The sequence below is a fragment of the Argiope bruennichi genome, chromosome 6 (assembly GCF_947563725.1).
Source record: "Argiope bruennichi chromosome 6, qqArgBrue1.1, whole genome shotgun sequence".
Classification (NCBI taxonomy): domain Eukaryota; kingdom Metazoa; phylum Arthropoda; class Arachnida; order Araneae; family Araneidae; genus Argiope; species Argiope bruennichi.
In genome coordinates, this window is record NC_079156.1 from 14,447,646 (window position 1) to 14,472,053 (window position 24,408).

General features: G+C 28.4%; 1 protein-coding gene across 2 annotated transcripts in view; it reads right to left on the minus strand.

The window, feature by feature from the left end:
* The window catches only part of LOC129972517 (sialin-like), a 115,460-nt gene that overhangs the window by 17,234 nt on the left and 73,818 nt on the right, over positions 1–24,408 (minus strand). For both annotated transcript variants that reach the window (XM_056086679.1, XM_056086680.1), the window contains exons 3-6: positions 23,586–23,816; positions 18,910–19,093; positions 15,663–15,796; positions 6,971–7,120 (exon numbers count right to left, since the gene is read on the minus strand). In XM_056086679.1, the coding sequence (XP_055942654.1) occupies positions 6,971–7,120; positions 15,663–15,796; positions 18,910–19,093; positions 23,586–23,816 (699 nt within the window). The remainder of the gene's footprint in view (positions 1–6,970; positions 7,121–15,662; positions 15,797–18,909; positions 19,094–23,585; positions 23,817–24,408) is intronic.

Here is a 24,408-nt window from a genome sequence, read left to right on the forward strand (position 1 = left end):
ATTTTATATAATCTACAATAGTAAATTATAAATTCATGGCTAAAAATAAAATAAAAATAATTAATTTTTTAAAACACTAATAAAAGTCTTTTTTAAATTTGTTTTTATTGTTTGTTTCATTTTATTCAATTTTAAAATACTGAAATAGTCTTTTAATACAAAAAAAAATGCTATTGTTTTTACAAGAATTTAACAGGAAATCTTTCCTTAAAAATAATTCCAGCATTTCTGTATTAATGTTTAAACGAAATTTTTTTAAGAAAATCATAAAAATGATTAATTAGAATTTCATGAAAACAGTTATAATCTGTTTCACTTTGATAATTTTTTCATTGAATTTACGAGAGTTAAATTGTCTTAGAAAATATTATATATATATTTCATTATTGAAAATTTATTGCTCTTAATATAATTTAAATTTTTCAAAAAACCTTTTTTTGTTGTTGTTCCTTAAATAAAACAATTTTTAAAAAAACCCTGTGGGAACAGGAACACAAACACATTTCAGAAAATCTCCATTCAGCTCCAATAAGTTCAAGCATTCGAATAATTTTGAGGGAAAAAAATACACTCGTGAGGTCACTTCAAGCACGCGGTCATTTGCATAGAACAACAAGCAGTGGAGCGCGACAGTTACAGTCAACCTTTATGAGTCCGAATAATTTATGCCGCGCGATTGTTTAGACGTTTTTCCGCTTAGTAAACATGTTTAAGATCGCTCTTCCGGTTCGTCATTTAAAAATGCAGCAGAGGAGGTTATTTGAAAGTTCGTCTTTATCCTTGAAGGATGCGGTACTTCAAAACTGCAAGGTGGTTCGTGTTACTGTGTTTCTTGACAAAGAGGAAATACTAAAAAGCCTTTGTTGAATTCCTTTCTTGGAAAGACCTTTGTTTCTAGAAAGAAATTGTTCCAAAAAGTCCTAGAAAGAAAAAATGGGTTCGAAGCCTTTTTGTCTTGGTTTCAGACTTTTTTAATATCAATTTTTTGATGAAATTTATAATGACAGTAACCAAAAAAAAAAAAAAAAAAAAAAAAAAAAAAACTTTATTAATTTTTTTTGAATAAATTCTTAAGATTAAAAATATAAATTAATGTTTCTTCTTTTTTTTAAGGAAACATTAATAATTGTTGTCTCGATAATAAATTACTAATTTTCATTTAGAAAGAAGCGTTAAGGAATTAATAAAAAAATACGAAAAGCAAAAGTACAAGTAGTTTCAACTCATTCATCGCTTTAAGGACTATTAGCAAAAATAATGAATATGGAATTTAAAAATAAAATACTTTTAATTCACTCTTAGATATTTTGATGCATTATTTTAAAGTCAGATGCAGTTACAATGAAGGAAGAAAAATTAAATGTAAAGTTGTATTTCACAGATATAAGTATGTTTAAGCTCTTTTTCTCTCATAAATATATTATTTAGAATATACCAAATTATAATGAAAATCTGTTATCTAAATAGTATAATGAAAACAAAAAGACAATCCTACATATTTAATTATCATTAAAAAAATTTAACATTAAAAAAAAGAGTCCTCTATACTATAAATGTGTATTGTAATTATACTTTAGTTGATCATTATTTTTAAAAACGGAGCATTTTCAAAAGAATTCAGGAAATTCGTAATTTCAAGAATTCTTTTACAATTAAATTTTATAATTCAAAAATTGCCATTAAAATTATATTTTATTGTTTTAAATATAATATGCAATTCTTAAGAAATTTATACTCTTGAATTAAATTTTTTTGTTTGAGCTTTTGATTAATTCTTAAATACATTTACTTGCTCATGTAGCGATATAATAAATTTAAAAATGACGCAATATCATGAAATGAGAGATTTTCTAATCTCTATATAGGACTATATTCACTCCCAAAAATTATTACAACTCTTCAAAAATGCCTCATAATCCTGTATATTTCTATTCAGAATAATATTTTGACAGTATCTTTTAGAAGAAAAACTAAATTTCTTCTTTAAATCTATAGAAAAAAAATGTCAAATGTAATTTTTGCTAATTTTGTTTTAAAAATTCATTTTCTCCTTCAAAGCATAAAAAAAGAACGTGACGTTACATGAACAACCATGGAAAAGAGATAAAAATCTTTTTAATTAATATAGGTTTGCATTTTTTTTTACTAAATATATTTCTCGATAATTTTTAGAATAAGAATTTTAAATAATTTTCAAATTAAGTTCTGCTTTTTTTTCCTTGCCAAAATAGCAGATGGCTCAAAAATATATAAAAGTAATCCAGAAATTAAGTATTTTAGAGCGCTATAAAATTTTAATGGAATAGAATGAATTTTATTTTAGTATTTTTTTCGGAGCATCTGATGTTCTTGATGCGCGATAAAATACAGAATACATCCTTCACATTTAAACTCCATTTGAATTTTAATCTCCCTGTCCTTATGCAAATAAATAAGCGGAGCATGTGAAAAGATTTTATAAAACTTTTGGTTTGAAATTTTGTGATAAAAAAATTTTGGAAAGCATATCAAAATAAACTGTTTATATCAAATTTAACATATTCTTGTTAATTCGTATTCATTTATTGCTATGCTACTCTCATTATTTGAATAACAGATTCTACTTTTTTGTTGAATAATTCAGAAAAAAGACTTTTAGTATTAAAATTTTATCAATGTATGAGTATCTAATTAAACAAAAATCTAATAATTCTTTTAAATAAAGAAATTTGCAGGGGAATTTATTGTACTTTCATTTTACTCGAATATATTAATGGCAACAACAACAACAAAAAGGATGGAAAAATAACCTTTTCTCTACAATTAAGCGATGATTCGTGCTAATTTGTATTCATTTATTGCTCTGCTACTTTCATTATTTGAATAACAGATTCTAATTTTTTGTTTAATAATTAAGAAAAAACTTTTAGTATTAAAATTTGTTCAATGTATGATCCAATTAAAAAAACAATCTAAGTCTTTTAAAAAAGGAAATTTGCAGGAGGATTTATAGTACTTTTATTTTACTCAAACACATTAACAACAACAACAACAAAAAAGGAAGAAAAATAACCTTTTCTCTACAATTAAGCGATGACGAAATGTCTAGAGATATTTGCGATAAAACACATCTCATTCAATAGAAACACCTGTATCAAAATCGTGCAATGTTGCGTCATCGGGCAATTACAATCCATCTTTGTGTAAAGAGCTATTACTACGTCTCTGCAACACACCGGCAATTGGTGTAATGTTTTCTATTTTGAACGCGCTGTTGATTCAGGGATGCAATTTATGCAAAAGGTATTTAGCAATTTATTATTCGAGGGTAATAAAGAAGTTTTGCAATTGATAAATCATTGTTAAGTAGTTTTGTAGGTTTTATTTCTGGAAATAATCAATGATGAAACCTGATCTTACAATATTATTTTGAAAATCATATTACTGTGTATTTTAAAAAAATTAGTCTAATTTTAATTTTATTTTTTATTTTTTCGAATTCGAAATACACAATGTGAAAGTATTACAATCTTAAAATTTGGAATAACTTCCACATTTTAGATCCCTTTCTATAAATAGGTAGACATAAATCGGAAAAAAATAATCTACAAGTGTTTCTTCTCGTCTGTATATAAAATCTATAACACAGAACAGGGACAAGTAAGTCTTTCATAATTTGGTTTGCAGTCTTTTGGACTTAATACTATGAATCTACATTACATTTTAGAACGCATTAGCCAAATACGACTTTTATGTAATTCTGATACAACATGCATGCATTTTCGGATCAGATTTAAAATAAAGCTATTTAATTTTCTAATAATCTAAAAGCAATCATTGTTGGAGGATCAGAATTCATATAAAGACACACGGCCACGGTAGTCTAGTGGTAAGGTCTCGAAACCGGAAAGTTTCAGGTTCGAGATCCGATTTTATCGAAGAACCGTCGTGTAAACATGTCTGGTGCACCGTTAAATCCGCCGGGGCCAAATGCCCTCCCGCTGGTGTGGTGTGCAAGTTTGGAGAGAGGGGATGCCAACTCAGGTATCCTCATTTTCATCTCTTTCAAAATTAAGAGGTACGTCCCAAAATAGCCCTAGTGTTACTTTAAAACGAGACACTAATATAACTAAAACTAAAAAACATATACAGGCATTCAAATTGTAAGAGTTTTGAACAGTGGAAATCGTACTTAATAAATTTTTAAAAAATTGTTGATCATTTAATTATATTAAACTGGCTGAAATTTACGTTGGTTATTAGCTTGCTTTTGTCAGATGTTGGGATTGGATAACTATAAACCATTCGAAAATCGAATGTTTCACTTCTCGTTTACAAACAAGAAGAACTTTTTTAGACCTGGATCTTTTAACTGTGATTCTATTATATTATAGCCAAAACAAACTAAATAAATAAAAACATAGAAAAATCGTTGCAGTCATTATTTGAAGATCAGAATTCATATAACAGCATTCAAATCTTGAGAGTTTTGAAAAGTGGAAATCGTATTTAATAAACTGAAAACTTATTGAGGACGATTCTACTGATTGTTTGATTATATTAATTTGCCTGCAGTTTATGTTGGTTATGTATTTGCTTTTGGCAGATAGAATAACTCTAAACTGTTCGAATTTCAATTCGTATTTTATTCCTCTTTTACAAACAAAAAGAAAATTTTTCTGACTAGATCTTTGAATTGTGATTTTATTATATTATAATTAAAAAATGACAGAAACATTCCATTATTTTTGACGTTTAACTTGATAGTTTAATCAAAGCAGTCATTTTTTTTATCCATTTATATGAAGTGTTTAAAAATAATTCAACATAAACTTCCACAACGGATTCTTTCCAAATAATTCGTCATTACAAACTTGAGCAATTCTCTAATCACTCCCATAAAAAATTAAAAAGGAAAAAGAAAAAAATACAGATATGCTGGTAAGGAAAATGAATGATTTTTACGCACTTTTTTATACGCAATTCAATACTGAAATATGAGCAGACTCATGGATACATCTGCTATTAAAAAAAAAAGTGTATTTTCTGAATATTCGTCTTTGATACAAAAGTGAAATAGAGAAGCGAAATTTCCATTGCGCAACCCCATCAGAAATCAAAATATTTTGTCATAAAGTTTTGCGCAATAAGTGAAAGGCCTTCCTGTCGTATTCAATATTTTCCTATTACTTCCAGACATATAACCGACGAAACGCAATATCCTAGTGACAATCAAATTTCAATGGCGTGTGCTGGAAAGAGCAGACTGAAGAAATCTCATTCATTTGAAGTATTTCGTAACGAAAGTCAATATTTTCTTGACCTTTAAAGTCACACACAAAAATGTTCTGGACAATTAACAGAACGTGCATCTAGCGTTATTATTAATTTGATACCTTAACTTAAAAATATTTACGCATTTCCTTAATCATTTAGATAACATTTATGTATGCATGAAATAAGATATAGATTTATCGTTGTCATTCCGTTTTAAATGTTAAAAAAAATCCAAGCGGAGTGGTTTCTCTAAAACTTTCTCGCATATTCTCTAATAAAGGATAATTTGTATTTTAGACACCTTTTTTCCCAGCCGACTGAAACCAAAATTTGACACTGAACTACAATTGAAGCCACAAACTCATGCACCAAATTTGGTAAATTTAAGTCATTGCTTTTTTAAGTTATCGGATTTTCGCGAATTTGAAAATACAGAATGACGGACATTCAAGCTCTTCTCAGATTCAATTCAAAATTTGATAGGTGTCAACATTATAGATGTTAAATCTGTGCATCGAGTTTTATCTATATAACTCTCTCCGTTGTGTAGTTATCCTGTTAAATTATATTCGAACAGCCGGACAGACAGACTTCCTCTGAATAGATCTTTTTCAACATTATGATAGAAATCTTCACATTTGGTGAAAAGACCGTACACCAAATTTCATTCATCTAGATCAGAATGTTTTTGAATTGTCACAGACAGACAGACTTATTGTCAAAAATATATTTTTTAGACTCAAGGAGATCTAAAACATGAAGATTTGTCAAAATTTCAAGTTCGAATTTTTTAACGATTGCAATATTTTTACTGTACTTCGATTTCAAGAAAGCAATAAATGGATTCCATCTACAGAACGCAAAAGATGTCCTATTCAAATGTTCGATAAATTAATCTTTTATTATGGCGTCAATTCATGCTTATTTAGAACACACAAAATAAATCGCATCGCATTAATTTTAAAATTCATTTTGCATTTGTTACTTATATGAACAGTTTGCTGTCATTAAAGAATATGTTAAATGGTACAAATTCTAGTTGAATCATTAATTATAAATTAAGTTTTTATTTCAAGATCTTATCTCAAATATTTCTTTATTTAATAAGTTTATTGTAAAATATTATTTAAAAAATAATAAAATTTTAATTTATATGAGGCAAACTTTGGATTCTGGGTTGAAATACAGGGAATAACCATAATTCCATATTTTCGATATCTAGAAATGAATTTTATGTTTATATGTTCCCCTTCATGGAAAAAGCAAGTTTGAATTTGTAAAATAAATAAATTTTTTTGACAACTTTGATAAGAAACTCCAAACCATAAAAGGAATGCAAGGACATAGTAAAACTTTTTTCAAAAGTTCATTATTGACATCAAAATATGAAACATATCATTGGAAGAAGGTAAAAACATACTGAAATGGGATATTTAAAACCAATTAATGGAAAATTGATTTCGAATGTCAATAGGCTAAAACCAATTTAATGGTTTGGAGTTTCTTATCAAAGTTGGTGCAAATGAACAAATTTTTCGTTATCAATTTGTATTGATGAAGTCTTCTTTAATAAGTGGTTTGGCGAAAGAAAGTTTGTTATGCAGCCAAAGCAAACCACAAAATATCTTCAGGGACTTTTGTAGATGAATTCTACATCCTGCTTCTAGTTGAAGATGAGAATGTGAAATCAAAAGAAAGTGTCTGGAATGCTTACCTTCTGTATGGGGAAATGCAGGACGTCGGCCAGGTAGGCGGGCAACTTGGTGAGAAGGCAGGTGAAGCCCCAGGTGCCGGCGAACTTGGCCACGGTCACCGCCCACACGGCTCTGGAGCGAACAATCTTGCCCCACGGGATAGGACGGCTCTGTGAAAGAAAAGTCATTAGATTTTTTACTTGTGTCATCGCCTTAAATTATACAAAGCTGCAATTGTTACCATTCATATAACTAGCCGCCTTTGGCGACCAGCTTGTTCGTCCGGGTTATTGACTTTTTAGGCAGAAAAAAGGATAAATATGGAATATATACATATATATTTAATATTTCAGCGTTTTATTTGATAAGATTGAAAGACATGAATTTAATTGAATCACTCTACTATTTATTGCTGACGTGTAAATAAAAAAAAAATGTACATATTATGAAATAAAAGCAGAAGTGAAAATCCTCCTTCGAAAGCAAGCTTTCCAAAGAAAGCAAACTTTTTCATCTGAATTTTAACACTGGCGAAAGTACTTTAATGAGTATTTTGATGGATCAGTTTCAATTTCATTATAACATTGTGTTAAATTAAAACCAAAATGAATAATTAAGAATATTTAAAATAAAGAAAAAGAATCGATAGCATTAAGATGTAACTTATTTATTTTTGAATTTTGAGGTAATGCAAAAACCATTTTTAGGAAATAATATTTTGGAAGATATGAGCATTCGTTTTATAGGCAAGTCCAAGAAATGATCCATCTAGCGACAGTTAAGCCTATTTTCGCTATTATTTAAGCCTAATTAAGCTTTGCTTGATGCTTATTTCTAACATCCTGACCTTTGTATATTCTTTCTTTGGATTAGTGACAGGCCGCACCCGAAAAATTCTAACAATATTTTGCAGCTCCTAATTAAGTGAAGTGTGAATTAAGTGAAGCTATAGAAACCTGCAATAAAACTGTCTAAAACGTTAGTATGGCATTTTGTTTATATTTGACTGTTGCCACTCGGTAATAAGTAATAAGAGAGATTTTTTGTGATATGTATGTTAGCGTTTTATATACATAGATTTTTGTAGGAAATATTCAATAACTAATTTTGTCAAAAGAAGGGATATCTTAAAAGTTATTAAATCGATCGTCGATGGTAAAATCGTCAAAATATATTTTAAATATAGTGAAAAAATGTTTCTTGCCAAGATCATTAAAACAGTTGGGAGAGAAAATATCAAACTCTAGAAAATATCAAACATTTTTAAGCTTATCAAATTAATTTCTTGTATAAGAACCTACGTATTTTCGTGTCAGATAATGATAGGAAAATGCGATTCGATAAACAGACAATCATAATTAGTTAATAAATAAAAAATGGTGTAACTTCAAAACAATATTAGTACGCCAATAAAGATTACTTTTTATGTGCATGTTTACTATTTGTATCCATAATAGATTTAGTCTGAAAATGCGATTCTATGAATAAGTTTGAATAGAAGAACAATTGAACCAAAACGTTCAGTAGCAGTTTTTTGTGTATTTAAGAATATTGCCTTAAATATTGCCTCATATAGTAAATGTTTCTGTTTGTATATGCACATAGATATATGGTTATCCATTACAATAATATTTGCATAGTTTTCTCTAAAATAGAGTAAAGAGAGAGAGAGAGAGAGAGAGAAAAAAAAAGAGATTACATTCGAAGGCGATGTGTATTTTTTTCATAATATGCAATACAGTATACTCTTATTTGTGGAAGAGTGAGTCTTTATGAAATATAGCGAATTAAATATTCTCCAGTTTATCAAATATTTAATTATGCAACTTTTCTTTCAACATAAAAAAAGTCTCAATTGAAATTATAAAAATTAACTGCTTTAATCACGCGTAACAGAGTAATGTGGGTGTTTGCGACAATACGAATAACCCAAATCTTATGTGAAGTTAATTTAATTAATTTTAGTTTTATAGTCAGTTTCCGTTGTCAGTCAGTTCCCAACTCCAAATTTTATTTATTGAACTCAACGCTCATTCATATTCATAAAGAAGTCTTTTCACATCCGGTATAAGACCGCAATTTTATTGCCACATATTGGCCGAAAGTTTCCAATTGTTGCAATGCATGGTTTGCTTGAAAATGCAATTAGTGGCGAAAGCATATACATTAAAAAATATATCTTCATTTGAAAAAATAACTAAAGAATGCAAATAAAACTCCTCAAAAATTTCAAATGCAGTTTCTATATAGGTTTTGCTACTGAAAAATAGCACATGTTACTTCGGCTTCAAATCAAATGCGAATATATATTATAGAAATTATATATATTTTATAATCTAATATACTAATAGAAAATAAAATGTAACGTTAAATGAATTAAGAAATATTAAAACTGAATATATAATGGATATATAATGAAATATATAACGAATAAACATAGTCTTTAAAATTGACGTTTCTTTAAAACGAATGATGTGCAGATAAAATGCTTTGAATAAATTGGAATTTTAATTGTATTCAGAATATATATTAATTTTTAATAAACTTTAAATAATTTTTTTCTATTTTGGTAATTGTTCTGAATTGATTTCCTTATCGTATTTTTTTCAATATGTCAAGCTTTTGGAATTTTAGTTTTGATCACAAGATTTCTGACAAAAAATTTATTTTCACTTATTTATTTTATTTCACTTTTATATTTTATTATTTATTATATTATTATTATTCAGATTTATTTTCACATTGATAAATGTTTTTGTTTTTTTTTACTTCAAATGATTTCTACTTTCATATTTTCATAATTCATCCTAATCGATATTACAATATCTTCACATTAATTTTTATGTCATATTTAGTACCATATAGTATCTCTCATATAAAATCCAACTTAAAGCTCAAACTGATCGATTAACCGATAGTCAGGTTCTGCAAATATTAAAATATTTTATTGTTTCCGATAAAACGCAGCTGAATAAAATTTCAGAGCAGTCATATATCAAAGAAGTATAAATCAATTTAATGTAATGTAATGGAAACATCATCTTTTTACTTATGTAATCAAAATAATACATAAATGAAAAGTCGATTATGAAATTTCACTTTACAAATAATATAATGCAATGCAAGAATAAAGGAATATTAAATAAAGGCTTATATTATTATTTATTATTTAATCAATAGCAGAAAAAAAGAAAAATGACACTTTGTGTATTTTTAAATGGTTGGTAGATGAATAAAATTAAAAACAATAACAATAAAATTGGTAAAAGTATATATTCGCATATAGAACAATATTAGGTTTCATAGTTTTTAGCGAGAGATAACTGAAAAAGAATAAGCGCAAAAACAAATAATCCTGCATGTTTTATTTCTTTCTAGAGTATCAGATACAGAAAACTATTACATGTCAATCGTGTTACATCATCTTAAAAAACAGACGGGAGTAATTTCTTCAGAACTTTCTCGCATATTCTTAAATTAACATGAATTTCTGTTTCAGACGCAATTTTTTCCAAACTGAATGAAACCAAAATTTGACACAGGACTACAATTACACTCAGAAAACAATTATACACACCAAATTTCATATATTTGGCATTGGGTTTTTCAGCTATCCCAATTATAATGGTTAAAAGTTCCCATTTTGAAAGTACAGACCGACAGACTTTCAATCCCTTGTTGAATTTAGCTCAAAATTTGATAGGTGTCTCACTATAGATGTTAAAACTATGTACCAGATGGATTTTACTAAAAATTTGATAGAAATATTCAAATTTCGTGTAAAGGCCGTATATCAAATTTCATCCATCAAGCTCAACGTATTTTTGTCACATCCAGATAGATGGGCAGATAGAGAGACATTTTTTTTTTTTTTAAATCTGTTTTTCAAACATAGGAAGGAAGTCTAAAACATGGAATTTTGTCAAAATTTCGAGTTCGAAATTTACATTACATGAAAATTACATTACTTTCTGTATACTTCGAATACGGGAAAGTAAAAGGTTTCGATTCATTTTATTATTGTTGGATATTTGTTGGAAATTCCTATGAAATCCCATTTTATATTCTATGTGTGATTATTTAATCTTTTAAAATTCAAAAAGTTAATTTTTTAGCCGACATCCATTGAGTCCGTTAAGTTGCTAGACACGTATTCCTGCAGCAGAGCAATGATGTTCTCATAAAATTGTGAATTTAAATAAATCTGTAAAACAATATTTGAAATTTATTAAATTTCAAATACTGTTTTACCTGTCAGAAAATCGTAAAGTTGGACAAATAATGAAAAATTCATTTAAGAAACTGTTAAAAGGGCATTTTTTTCAGCCTACTAAACAGTAGGCTTTTTATAAAAATTGTTTTCTATTTTTTATGTTCATATTCTATTGTTTCATTAAATCATTACCAGGTGGTGCCACTGACGTGGAATTAAAATTTAACTTGTTTGATGACTAACTGATAATTAAATGCAGAAAATAATAAACCGGAAACGAGTTTGTAAGCTTGTGTGTTATTGTCATCGACAGCACACAAGTATATAACGTTCTAGAATTCTAAAATATCTTAAAGTGAATGAAAAATCGATTACAAAATGCATTCTTTTTTAAATATGTAGAATGTAAAAATACACAAAATATACGGCAAGACGAAATCAAAATATAATAGACAAGGGGGAAAAAATGGGGATTTATATTTCCTCTTAGATATATAATTAGTTTCTCAGTCATTTTCTCAAGTATTGTAAATGTACGCTTTTCAGTTTTTCACTTTTAACTATCCTACTAAGCACCAAGGATTTCGTTTTTCTTTTATATATATATACATATATTTAAATTATTCTTTATACTTATATTTATGTACTTTTATTTACTTTCCACATTTCAATTAATACAGAACATTAGAGCAAATAGAACGAAAGATATATTTTAATCGTAAAACTGTAGATAAGAATTTATTTCTTAACGTATTTGTTTTTTAAATGGCAAAGCGAATGTGTGTTTTGATACGACAGTTTTCGAGTCCTAACCACAAATCGGCAAGTTCAGAAAAAATAATTCTGAGTAAAATCATTTCAAAACTAGTAGAATATATCAGCATAGATTTAATAATTACAATGAACTTATTTTTATTTAAATCTGTTTATAATAAAAGTTTCAAAAAATAATGAATATCGTGTAATTAGAAAATCTAAAGAATATATGATATTTTTCATGATAAATAGTTACTGAAGATCAATATTATTATGCAGAAATAATAAAAACATGTTTAACAGGCGCATGAAGTTTGTAAATACTGTTGTATAAAATTTCATACGTTTGTAATGAACAGAATACGTTTTATGCGTACAAAAATTTGAAAAAAAAAAAAAAAAAAAAAAAAAAACGTGATTCGAAGAAAAGGCAAGCAACTCTACCTTTCTATCATGTAGCACCTGTTAGATTCATTGTAAATATATATAAATTTCCGACTTTCTAAAATTATACAAATTATATATCTCTGTAATCAGTAAAATGCCATCCATTTTAATAGACTAAAATCTAAAAATCAATTTTTTGAAAGTACAAATGTTTAAAGATCTCTTTCAATGGGCTTTAAATCGTGTCAGCAGATTTTCTAGATGCTTTAACTGTTACTATCACACACCCCTCATAACTCTTGCAATTTTATTCATAAATATTTTTTCCTTTAATAATTTTTTTAAACAAAAGAGTCATTTTTAATTAAAAAATTTGTATTGATATTCAATTGAATTTTAAAATGATTTGCATGTTCTTCAACAATAAACATTTCTGTGAAATTTTTTTCAAATGCTGTATGTTATATTCGCACACGCTTGATGTTTTCCCTGGACGGAGTCGCAGTTAGCAAGTAAATAAATGTAATAGTTAAAAATGTTTACATTTTTTCATGCAACATAAATGGAAATACGTACATGTTGTAAAAATTTACTGCCTTACAAACATGAGACAAGTGAAACAAATGAAAAGTTTTTAAAAATAAAATTAAATGCTATTTGTTCCCTTAGTAAATCAGGTTATGGATCGAGATATATTAGGTGACGATTAAATGCTTCACTTCAAATAACGCACCTACAGCTTTCCCCTCAATAACAGGTGGCACAAAGGGTATTATACGAAAACGCGATCACGTTGCTCACAATTTTTTTTAGCACGCACGCGAATTCCTTTTAACACACATTTTTCCCGACATCACTGAGCACACGGCAAGGTTTTCGACCCTCTATGTCAACTATTCGAAGAAATAAGCCAACCTGGATTTTTCAGGAATCAGACGGGTCTACAAACCCGCTCGGACCTGCGTCTGTTGTGGGGATGATGTCACATCGCCATGCCGTCATTCAACTTGATCTGGGAAGCCGACCGGGGTTGTGTCATGCGTTCCATTCTGATGTCATAACGGTTGCGTCAGCGTGTCATCAAGCACCTTTTTTTTTTTTTTTTTTTTTTGGTGGCAAGCTGTTGTTACCGTTGGTCGAAGTGAGAAGAAAGGTTATTGAAATGTGGTTTTGCGTTGTTTTATTCTTAAAAAGAGCAATGGAACATTTTAGAGCTTTTCTCGATAGGTGGAAGACCCTTTTCGTTTCAAGGTTAGGCGAGATTTTTACCCATTATGGTGATGGTGCGCCTTTCGAAGAAAGTGAGCCAGTGGTTGAGTAAGATGACAGTTCTGGTTTGGGCAAGTTCTGAGAGGTGTGTGAGCAGTTATGTCAATTTCCGTTGAGTAATTTGCATACTGACGCAAGTGATTGTGATGTCATCGACTCACTGTTCTGGTTTTGAGATTTTAATAACGCGTTTTGAAGAGCAGTTGGACAAGTTTCGTTTTCTTTTTTGTAAAAACCAATAAAACCCTAATTGTACTCATATTGGCAACATAAAATGCTTTGTAATATTGTTGCCATATCGCTACAATATTGTACAATATAAAAAATATCATGCAATATTGGGGCAAAATAGTACATATCGTGTATTAATCAGGATAATCAATGTTCTTACAAATTTTATTGTTCCTTACATGAAACGTACTTGTTTAGAAAAAAAAAATATTTCCAGTGGGTTTAGATAAAATTGAATCGTTTCAACTAAAAGTGTTTTGATATTCGTGTCACGGTAATGCAATTAAAATTCTACAATTAATTGCAAATAGGTAATTAAAAAATTTTAATCATCATTCTTTAAAATCATGATAAGGATGATCGCGAAAAATTAAATTAATAATAAATATTACTGGTGAAAGCAGATGTTTTTTATAACAATATTTATAAATTGCTATAGATAAATTTGTGTTATTCGTATAGAAAAGAATAAATATATCCTTTTCGATTTCTCGTTGATTTCCTTTAAATGCAGTTTAGCATTAGGAAATGTTTTATAAGACATTTTGAAATTCATAGGTATTTTTGAACATTTAAAAAATTATCTGCAGTAATAGCCTTGTTAAAGATTAAATAATTCAGTTTCACCGTAAAAAAAAAAGATGAAAAATATCTGGGAAAATAAACTATTTTCTTGACGGCAAAATAAGAAAAAAAAAAAAAAAAAAAAAAAATTCTAAAGGGTAAAATTCATGTGGTAACAAAATTAATGAAGAAATTTTTTTTGAAAAAGTTTTGAATAGAAAGTATTACATCTATTTTGTTATTATTTCTGTTTTGTTATGGAAACCAAACCAAACTTTTTTTTTTATCAAACACAAGGATAAATACAAATTTCCCATCTTTAAGAAAAACATCAGTGAGTCCGTGCCAATATGGAATATTTAATTGACATTTAAATTAAATTTAAATTACGTAGGGGAAAGGGGTTGATTCCAAGCAGTAGGCAATTAAAAGGCAAAATAATAATAATAATAAATAAAAATAAAAAGTGAGAGAAATCGTCTTGGCCACCTACACTCATGGAATGTGTTAGAAGATACATGATGGAAGATATATATGTTTAAAAAACCTTCTCATCTTTTAATTTCTCATTTTATTAAAGCATTATTGGATATTGAAAAAAAAAAATGAAACTTTCCTTACAATTTTGGGCTTCTAGTTTTTAAGGTTTCAAAACAATAAAAACAACTTTCATCTATAAATATTGTGAGATCTGGCATTTTTTTAACAGAATAAATCATTTTCTGAGTCAATTTCTCCATTTTTATTCAAAATTAGACCTGTTGAATGAATACATTCTGAACAGATCAATTCTGCGCAGTCTGGGATTTGGTGCGCGATATTATTCCATGCAAAAAATAAAAAATGCTTTACCTAAGAGTATTTTATGAATTTTATAGATGCCTCAAAATTATATGTAACATATTTAATAAATAATTTTTCATAAGAGAAAAATACTTTATTTTCATACTTTAAAAAGTTAAACAAGTCATTTTGGAAAAGTACAAATTAATCGAAAAACAAAATTTCAGTTTAAAAGAAACCGCATAACAATGATGCAACAGCTTGTATGCTATTAACCATCGCTATAGGGGGTGATACCGTGCAAAGATACTTTAATAGGAAATTAGTTATATTGGTTAAAAAAGAATTGCCCTCGCTTCACACTTAATGGTTTCACTAAAAGAATATTAAAAATTGACCAATGAAAAATCATGAATATATTTTCTATTATATAATCCGCTTAACTGCGAGGTATATCCCCACTCTCTGCTTACAATTAATCAAGAAACTTGGAGAAAACAAAAACTTACTTTCCGCTCAGCCGATGTCTGAGGCAAATGCTGTTGTATATACACAAGCTCAGCTTTGGAGATTCGGGGGTGCTCGGCAGGTGTATTGTACACCAAAAATACCCAAAACACAAACCACAGACAGCCGATCAATCCTAAAAGATAAAGAAACAAATTAATATCCACAGCCGATAATATAAACGTAAAATATAAAAATATACTTTGAATATTACTAAAAATTTGTTATAAACAAAACTTTTGATGATTTTTGGTTACTTGAGGTGAACTTTTGTATACTTAATTATCTTTGGTGCATTAAAATGTTTTTTTTTTTTTGTTAAACATGATTTTAGCTTTATATTTTAAAATACATTGATGTGCAATAGCATATCAACATAATCGAACAAAATAATTCATTTCGAATATTACTAATATTTTACCTATGAAGAACATAAACTTGCATGTTATAAACCAATATGAAGCTCACTGATTCGTAAAGTATTTACTACTTTATTAAAATATAATAAAGTATATAAAAGCTTATGTTGTATATATATTTTATATTAAAATGTAAAGTATTGACCACTTTTAAATTACCAACTATTTTATTAAATAAGGATGAAGTCGGTTAAAGAGCAAATTTCATCTGTGATTCAATTAATTACTTTAAAAAACACCGACTAATAATTATGTTTATTAAATTTTAAGCAATAATAAGTTCGTCCTTAAATTAGCTAAATATCTTAATAACTTGTTGTCATTTATTAAGTTTCATAATTATGCTAAATTAATTTTTTACTGCATTTATTTTTTTAAACAGATTTCAATATATTATGCACAATATTCTTGTCATATTACAAATTAATAGTTTATATTAATAAATCATTCATTTCTTTTTATTTCGTTAAAAAATATTCTATTAGAATTAAATTTTATAAACTTTAAAAATATATTTTTTGAAAAGGAAATAACATACCGAGTATAATTTTATATTTAGTTTTCCTTCTTATTCATGATAAGGCTATGGAAGTTCTGCATAACGACATTTTTATGAAGGCTTGCTTTATTATGATTAGACCGTCAAACTAATAGAGCACTATATTTGTTTATTATCTTTTAAAACCATTTGGGCATTTCTAATTTAAAATTTCCTAACTCATTGATTTTTTTAAAAATCATGCATTCAATATATATTACATTTCTTTCATTTAGAATGCAACAAATTCTAAAGCATAAAAGATAAACAGTCCTCTTAAAAAGGGATATAAAGATAACTATAGTGACTTTAAGAAATTATTTAATATTCTGAATGTTGTACAATATCGTTGTACAATACAATTCTAGAGAATTTTCTACTGTTAAGGGAAGAAATCTAAATTAAATAAATATTTACAATAATATTTCAATAATTTTTCAGGGAAAAAAAACCCGCCTAATTTCTTAAAAAAAAAAAAAAAAACATTTTTTATTTTAGTTTGGCATGAATATACATTTAGGAAAGAATTCAAAAATAATCTTTTGCTATTTAAATCAGCAAATTATATCTTAATAACTGAAAAAATATCTTTTTCTCTTAAGCATAGTGCTTTCGTTGTTTTGAAATGGCATTAAAATGGCAGCAGTGCACACAGCAACTTTTCATTATTTATTACCTGCAATATTTAGTCAAATAAATAATCTGTTGCGACTTCTTAAATATATTAAATATTATTGTTTTAATCTATTTTGCTTCATGAAATATTATGACTATTTAAAGATAGAAAAAATTAGGACACCTACTCCACATTTAATATATATATGTGCTTAAAAAGTTAGTAAGTACATTTATGTGCATAATGTTAACACATATTTTCCTTGAAATTTTTAGAAAATGGTGCTGCCATCTGTTGAATACATTAAAAACGATTCATCGACTTCACTTAATACGAATTAAATTTATTTTCATATCAGTACATTATAAAAGCTCGACATTAATAATCTCCAGAATTATTAGATGAATTTACAATAGACCTTTTTTACTTTATTGTGCAATATAAAGAAAATGCAAAATTTAACTAACAGCAAAACAATAAATAAATAAATAAAAACAAAAAAAATGGAACCGATTAATAATAATATTTTTAATCTGTAACTTCTAATTTATCGTGTAATCTACTTTTAAACTTGACAGTTATAGTTTTTCAAAATATTAATATCAAGAATTTATTTTCTTGCATATTGAATTATATACCCAAGGGAATATGGGTTTTATTGATATCCATGTAACTGTTAACGTATAGCGTATTTAAAGCAAAATGAATGTGTTTCGTAATTTAACAATATTCTTTATAAATTAATTCGTTTGCATTTGTTTTAAAGTTTTCTTTAAAATTGTATATAGAAAATTTAGTATTAAATTGCTGTTTTTACATTCAGTGACAAACTGTTCTTATTAAACATTACACCGCAAATATTATGAGTACGTAGCAATTGCATTACTTTATTTCTTCTTTTGGATAATAGATGGCGAGACCTGATTAGGTACGCATCCCACAGTGCATTGTAATTATAATGAGATGATATGCTGTTCTACTGAGATGTGCGCGCGTTAATGTTTCGTCTTGTCTTCGTATTTTGTGTTTGTTTCGTTGAAATGTGATCGTTAAAGAAATGTTCTCATAAACATGGATAGTCATGCTTCCACTGCACGGATAATAATGATCTTCATTCCACCACAAGCATTATTATTATTAAACATTATGTGGAAATTTAAAGGCAACAAATCTTAACAGTATTTTGGACATCGAATTTCATGAATTTTTATATATTTCATATTCTTTACATTCATTTATGTTTGTGAGATAATAACAAAATTAGTCATACAATAGATAAATCCCCCCCACCCCCACAAAAAAAAAAGAAAAAATATTTTTATAAAAAATATTATTTTATATGAATCGGTAGTTTGAAGGATGGAATGAAATTCTACATTATTGTCTTGGGAAAAATAAAAATATAATTTTTCTGCTCTTTTGTTTTGTTTTTTTTACTTAATTTTTATAACAGGTTTTCAACAACTGTGGCTTTCTTTCTTTCTTTTTTTTTTTTTTCAACTAACAATTAATATCTATAAAATAAACAACTTTTATGCAAGTTGCAAGCATTTCGATTCCTTTCTTTCTTTCTTTCTTTTTTGTTTTTAGTGTTTGTTTTCTCCTTCAAACTACTGATTCATTTTTTAAAAGCTTTGTTGAAAAAATGGTAGAAAAGAATACATCCGGTGATTTACCGAATAAATAGAATACAGACGGCCATCCTCCTCCCACATTGTACTGTATGAGAAAGCCGCTAGTCGGCATAGTGATGATGGTACCCACGTGCTGACCGATTGTGCAGATGGACAGCAGACGACTTCTTTCGTGGGTGGGAGCCCACCTGGAGAACATGGCGTACATTGAAGCAGAATTCACACCCTGGAAACGGAAAAATGAACAAAAGATTTAACAAAATATAACATGTCGTTAACAGCATCATTTGCTACAGAGAGTTATATAATCAATTATGAAACTGTATATATATATATATATATATATATATATATATATATATATATATATAATATATTAAATTGGTTAAATAGTAAATTTTATTGTTCTACTTTTTATTTGTGGTAACATTCATGATTATTTGTAGAATCATTTTACGAATCTGTTTTCTGTTCATGAGTTTGCGTTACATTTAGCTAGATCAACGGGAACGGGGTTCTTTTGAATAAAATTATACTGTACGTATTTTAAACTATTACATGCTTTCTTATTTAATCTCATATTGTTTTTGGGCATACACTTGTGCTGCAAATTGCATGATATAAAATCTCTATGCATAGAATGCAAAGACGGATACAATAAAGCCGGACAAATTAAAGCTTATTAATTATTAAATTTTGAGCCAAATCCAATAACGGACTGACTATCAATTGGTCTGTTCTTACAGAAACATGTGAACTCTATAACTGAAAAAATGCAATGATTTAAATATATCAAATTTGGTATGCTATTTTGTGACTACAAATGCAGTCAAAATTTGTTGCAATTGGATGGAAAAATGCGCAATAAAACACAAAATTCAGTATTTGCAGTATTCAGTCATTAACTGCAGGTCATTGATTAAACGCCAAAAAATTCGCTGAGGATCACAAGATAGATTCAGTAAAGTTTAATAACCAGCGAAAGGTTAATATTTCATAATTATTTTATGTCAATATAAAATAATTATCCGCAGCATTAGCTGCGGATAATTTTAAAGGAATGATCACAAACAAGCGCTCGCATCGATACCCTCTTTCTTTAAAGTTAACTTTCATGTTCCGGTGATAAGCCAAAACTAATTTATTCCAGGCTATTTCATTCATAGACATTTTTTCCCCTTCAAAAGATAAAAATGAGGAACGTAGATTCTGCGACATTCCCTTTTGTAGTTTAGATAGCATACTGAAGATGGGAATCATGCTTGTCGGCACGACTGAAAGAAAGTTCGAAACCACGATGTCGATATCATATCGAGTAGATATCATTTTAAACAGTTATCCGAAACTTGGTATATATCTTAAAAGCCGATAAGTAATCTTTCCGTCCTTCTTAAATAAGTTTATGATCCTTTATACCTTTCAATTATCTCCAAAAACACGGGGAGCAACGCATCATGTGGAATACCTAATCATCGGAGTGACAGTTAGTAGTTCAAGTAGGTTTTTATCTTTCCTCCAGAAGGAAAAGAAGGAAAGGAAAAAACAAAAACACGCAGTTCAATTAAAAAACGCATTTTAGAAAACACGTGCAGTTCCAATAAAAAATATGTATTTTCACATGCCCTATGTGCAACAAATAAATTGAAAATTTATATTAAAAAAATCACGTCAGACATGCGCTTAAAAATATATTAATCTGCCGACTCAATTTATGTTCAAGATAGTTTCTATGCTTTTGGCGATCAAAGTCTGAATTCTGTATTAATTAAAATGAAAACATCATCATTGATCATTCATTTTCCATTCATCAGTTCTGAAACAATAAACAACAACTGTCACATTCCTTATTTTGTTAATTAGCTTCGAAAATGAATATGAAACGAAGGTGTTGTAATGATTCAGCTTCTTCCCTGCTTGACCATGATGACGTTTCTTTTCTTACGCTCCATAATTAGCATCCAGACAGTAGTTTCAACAATGGCGACGCCCTACCGCAGTGTAAGTGCTTCCAGAAGTGCCAGGTGGTCAGCCCCTTTAAAGTAAGGGCATCTGGGCACTTAGTGCGAGTCCAGATAAGGGACCCCACCTGCATTGTATTTGAAACAGGTGTAAACCTGTATTCTTTACATTGTGGAGGGTGGTTCCCCAACGGATTCCCACGGTCGACGGTAGACTAGTGAAGTTGTTGCTGAACGATTATTGGATAACCGGGAAAATGGTCCGATGTGAATGAGGGTGGGAACAGGATAAAAGTGCGAGGAGATTGGAAGAGAGGGAGAATTGGGGAGAATCGTGGACACTGAGGCAGAGAGCGGAGTGTCCGACTAGAATTCCACTCGAAAGATTCGGTGGATCCCTGGAGCTACGGCATGTTTGCGAGAACGCTAAAGAGTCCGCTAGCTGTTTCCTAGGGAGGTTTCTTCGAAAGTATTCGAGGAACTATCCTTGTTGTGTTGAATAAGAATCTTTTAACCCAGAACTCAGTTAACCTAGATGATGAACTGTAATTTTATGTAAATAAAGCTGTAAATAAAGAATTTGATCATAACGCTACCTTTTATTGGATCGAGACTTTACAGTGTTAACGACATTTTGGAAAGAGGCTAGTTATTATACAAAAAATAATCCCTTCGCCTATAGTTCACTTGTCGATAGGCTCCTGCTCTGTTATAAGCGGGTTATACGATACAAACCGCCTTTTTACAGTTTGTTAGTCCAGAAGATTGACTTTTTAGGGGGTTAAATAATTTTATCTTTTAAAAAATATTTCACCTTTGCTATATATGACTGAAAAAACTGAATTCAAATGAATTAGTTACTAAAACTTCAAAAGTGTATATATTAAGAAATAAAAGCGGAAGTGAAAATCCTACTATGGATTGTATGATTGGCAAAAGCAGGCAATTGAATGTTTTGACAGATGAGTTTGAATGCCATTATAATATTTAAAAAGCATAATTATAGATGGTGTATTGAAAATATATTTAAAATTAAGAAAGGAAATTGTAAGGAAATGAAGTTTATATAATTAAAAAGATTTTATTTTATTCTTCAGATATTTTTGTGAGATAATTGTTTTGAAAGATATGAAATAATTTTCGTAAGAAATTCTTACTATTAACCATCTGGCGATGGTAAAATCTTTGTTCTCGATTCAATTTTCTGTTTGAAGCCTATTTCTTGATATCTTTTATATCTTTCCTCTGATTGAATATACTTTTTGGTGATACGGCGTACCAGCTCTAGAATATTTATAATAATATTTTACAGCTCCATTAATTAGCTAAGCTAAACATTAATTTTCAATATAACCATGAAATTCACATGATGGTTTACATTTGATTGTTTATATATCAAATATAAAGAGGACAACTATAAAAGTAACTAATATTTCAATTTATCCTGAACGCTCAGTGAATATTATAATGGTAATAGAAGAAATACCATTAGTTATTATGTTTATCCGTGAGGTCTTTCTTTTAATTACAAAAAAACACACACCATTTTTTTAATAAGTGATGATCTGCTGAAATCTCTTCATTGGAAACTAAAGCATGAAATTTGAATTGATTTTCGAACTACTAATAAAGATTCCTAATTGAAAATAAACAAATAAATAACTACTTCGAAATGCGATAGAAGTTTCAAGAGAGGGCTGCATTTTCAAATGATTTATTTGCGATTGATGCTTCATTTAAGTCTGTTAAGAATAATACCGGGATCGTGGAAACTTTTAAAAGACACTGTTTCCAAACACATTACTAAAAATTTGCAAAATAAATAAATAAATTAAAAATTAAAAATTAAAAAAACGCGAAGGAAATAAGTTTGATTTAAAGGACTTCATCGAATGTTTTTTTTTAATTTTATTTCATCTTATGACTTTTAAATTGATTGTTTTACTTATCATTTATTAATATTTCATGTGCACATTTATTTCCTATTTGCTGAATCATGATTCTAATCTTAGGACGAATATACAATAGCGAAACGTTTTCCACACAAAAAAAGCTTTATGAATGCGTAATTACTCTCTATGAAAGAAATAATTAAAAAATTTAACTAAGGTAACAGAAAAAAAAAGATACGATAAAAAGAAAACGATATATCTCATGATAATAACTCATAGAAATAGCTCCACGGGATTAAACAATCTTCGATTTAAAGATTGAAAATCGTTACATCGAATATCCATCTCGTGATGTTAATAATCGAATTCTTTTCTCAATATATTAATTACTAAATACTTATGAGAATCATAATCGTAGATAAACTTTTATTTAATATCTTCCCGCTGCACTGTCGATTTGAATGTTTATTTGTGACTAATGATTTCATTTTCTACACACTTTTATTTAAACTGACTTATTTCATGCTTGTAAAATGAAAGTTTGTCTTCAATTTTTCACGTCTCCTCACGTGTATTTTGAAATTTTCTACAGTAATTTCTTATTCTCAAAGACAGTATATGATTTTTATATTTTAAGGTCGGAATTATCAATTAATGGATTGAAATGAATTCCAAACGGGTGGCTCCACCTGTTCGAGAATTTGAAAAAAGCAACCTGATTTTTAGGTTACATAATATTAATAATAATAATTTAAATTGAAGACAAACAGAGAGAAAGATTAAAATAAAAATCAATTCATTTTTTTTAACAAATAAGTTTTTAAAGCATTTATTTATATAAAATTTACTATTAAATTTATTAGCATACTTGTGCTGCTCCGACAATGACCCTCAAAGCTACCATGACACCGATTCCCCAGTCTGCCGCCATAGGGGTGATCAACGTCAGCAAGGATGTGAAAAAGATTCCTCCTCCGAGAAGCCACTTGGCCCCCAGCAGCTCGGACAGCCGACCCCCGAGCAGGGGTGTGAAAACGTAGCCATAGTAGAAGGCGCCCAGGATCACACCTTGAGTGGATGGATTCCACGTATATTTGCCCTACAGGGAAAGAGATGCAGGTATGATGAGATAAGTTTTCTTCAAACGGTATGTTGTAAAGCAACAAAAGATTAACATCAAATTAACAAGTTAAATATTTTTTGCAAAATTTGTTAAAGCAGAAAAAGAAGTTTAAGTACAGCAGTAAAATAACAAATCATTTAAGAGTAAATTTTAAACTGCATACCATATTAGATATTTTATTGATAAAAAAAAGACAAGAAAAAGAGGGGAGGAGAGAAGAAATAAAATTCGAGAATATTCTGAAAAGAAAAACTTTGAATTCGAAGTTTTATACGTTGTATACAATATTAGATATTTTATTCCTAAAAAATTGATAAAATAAAGACAAGAAAAGCGTGAAAAAAAAAAGGAATAATAACTAAAACTATTCTGAAAAAAAAAATCTAAATTCGAAATTTCGAATTTTGAAAAAAAAAAAAAATACAATAAAGTTGTTGATTAATATGCTGGGTGATTTTAAAATCATTGGACAGATTGTTATGACAGATGAATATCATACATATATTAATAAGTCATTTTAATCAATAAAGTATGGAATCATAATGCAAAGGGATATCATTACAGGGGG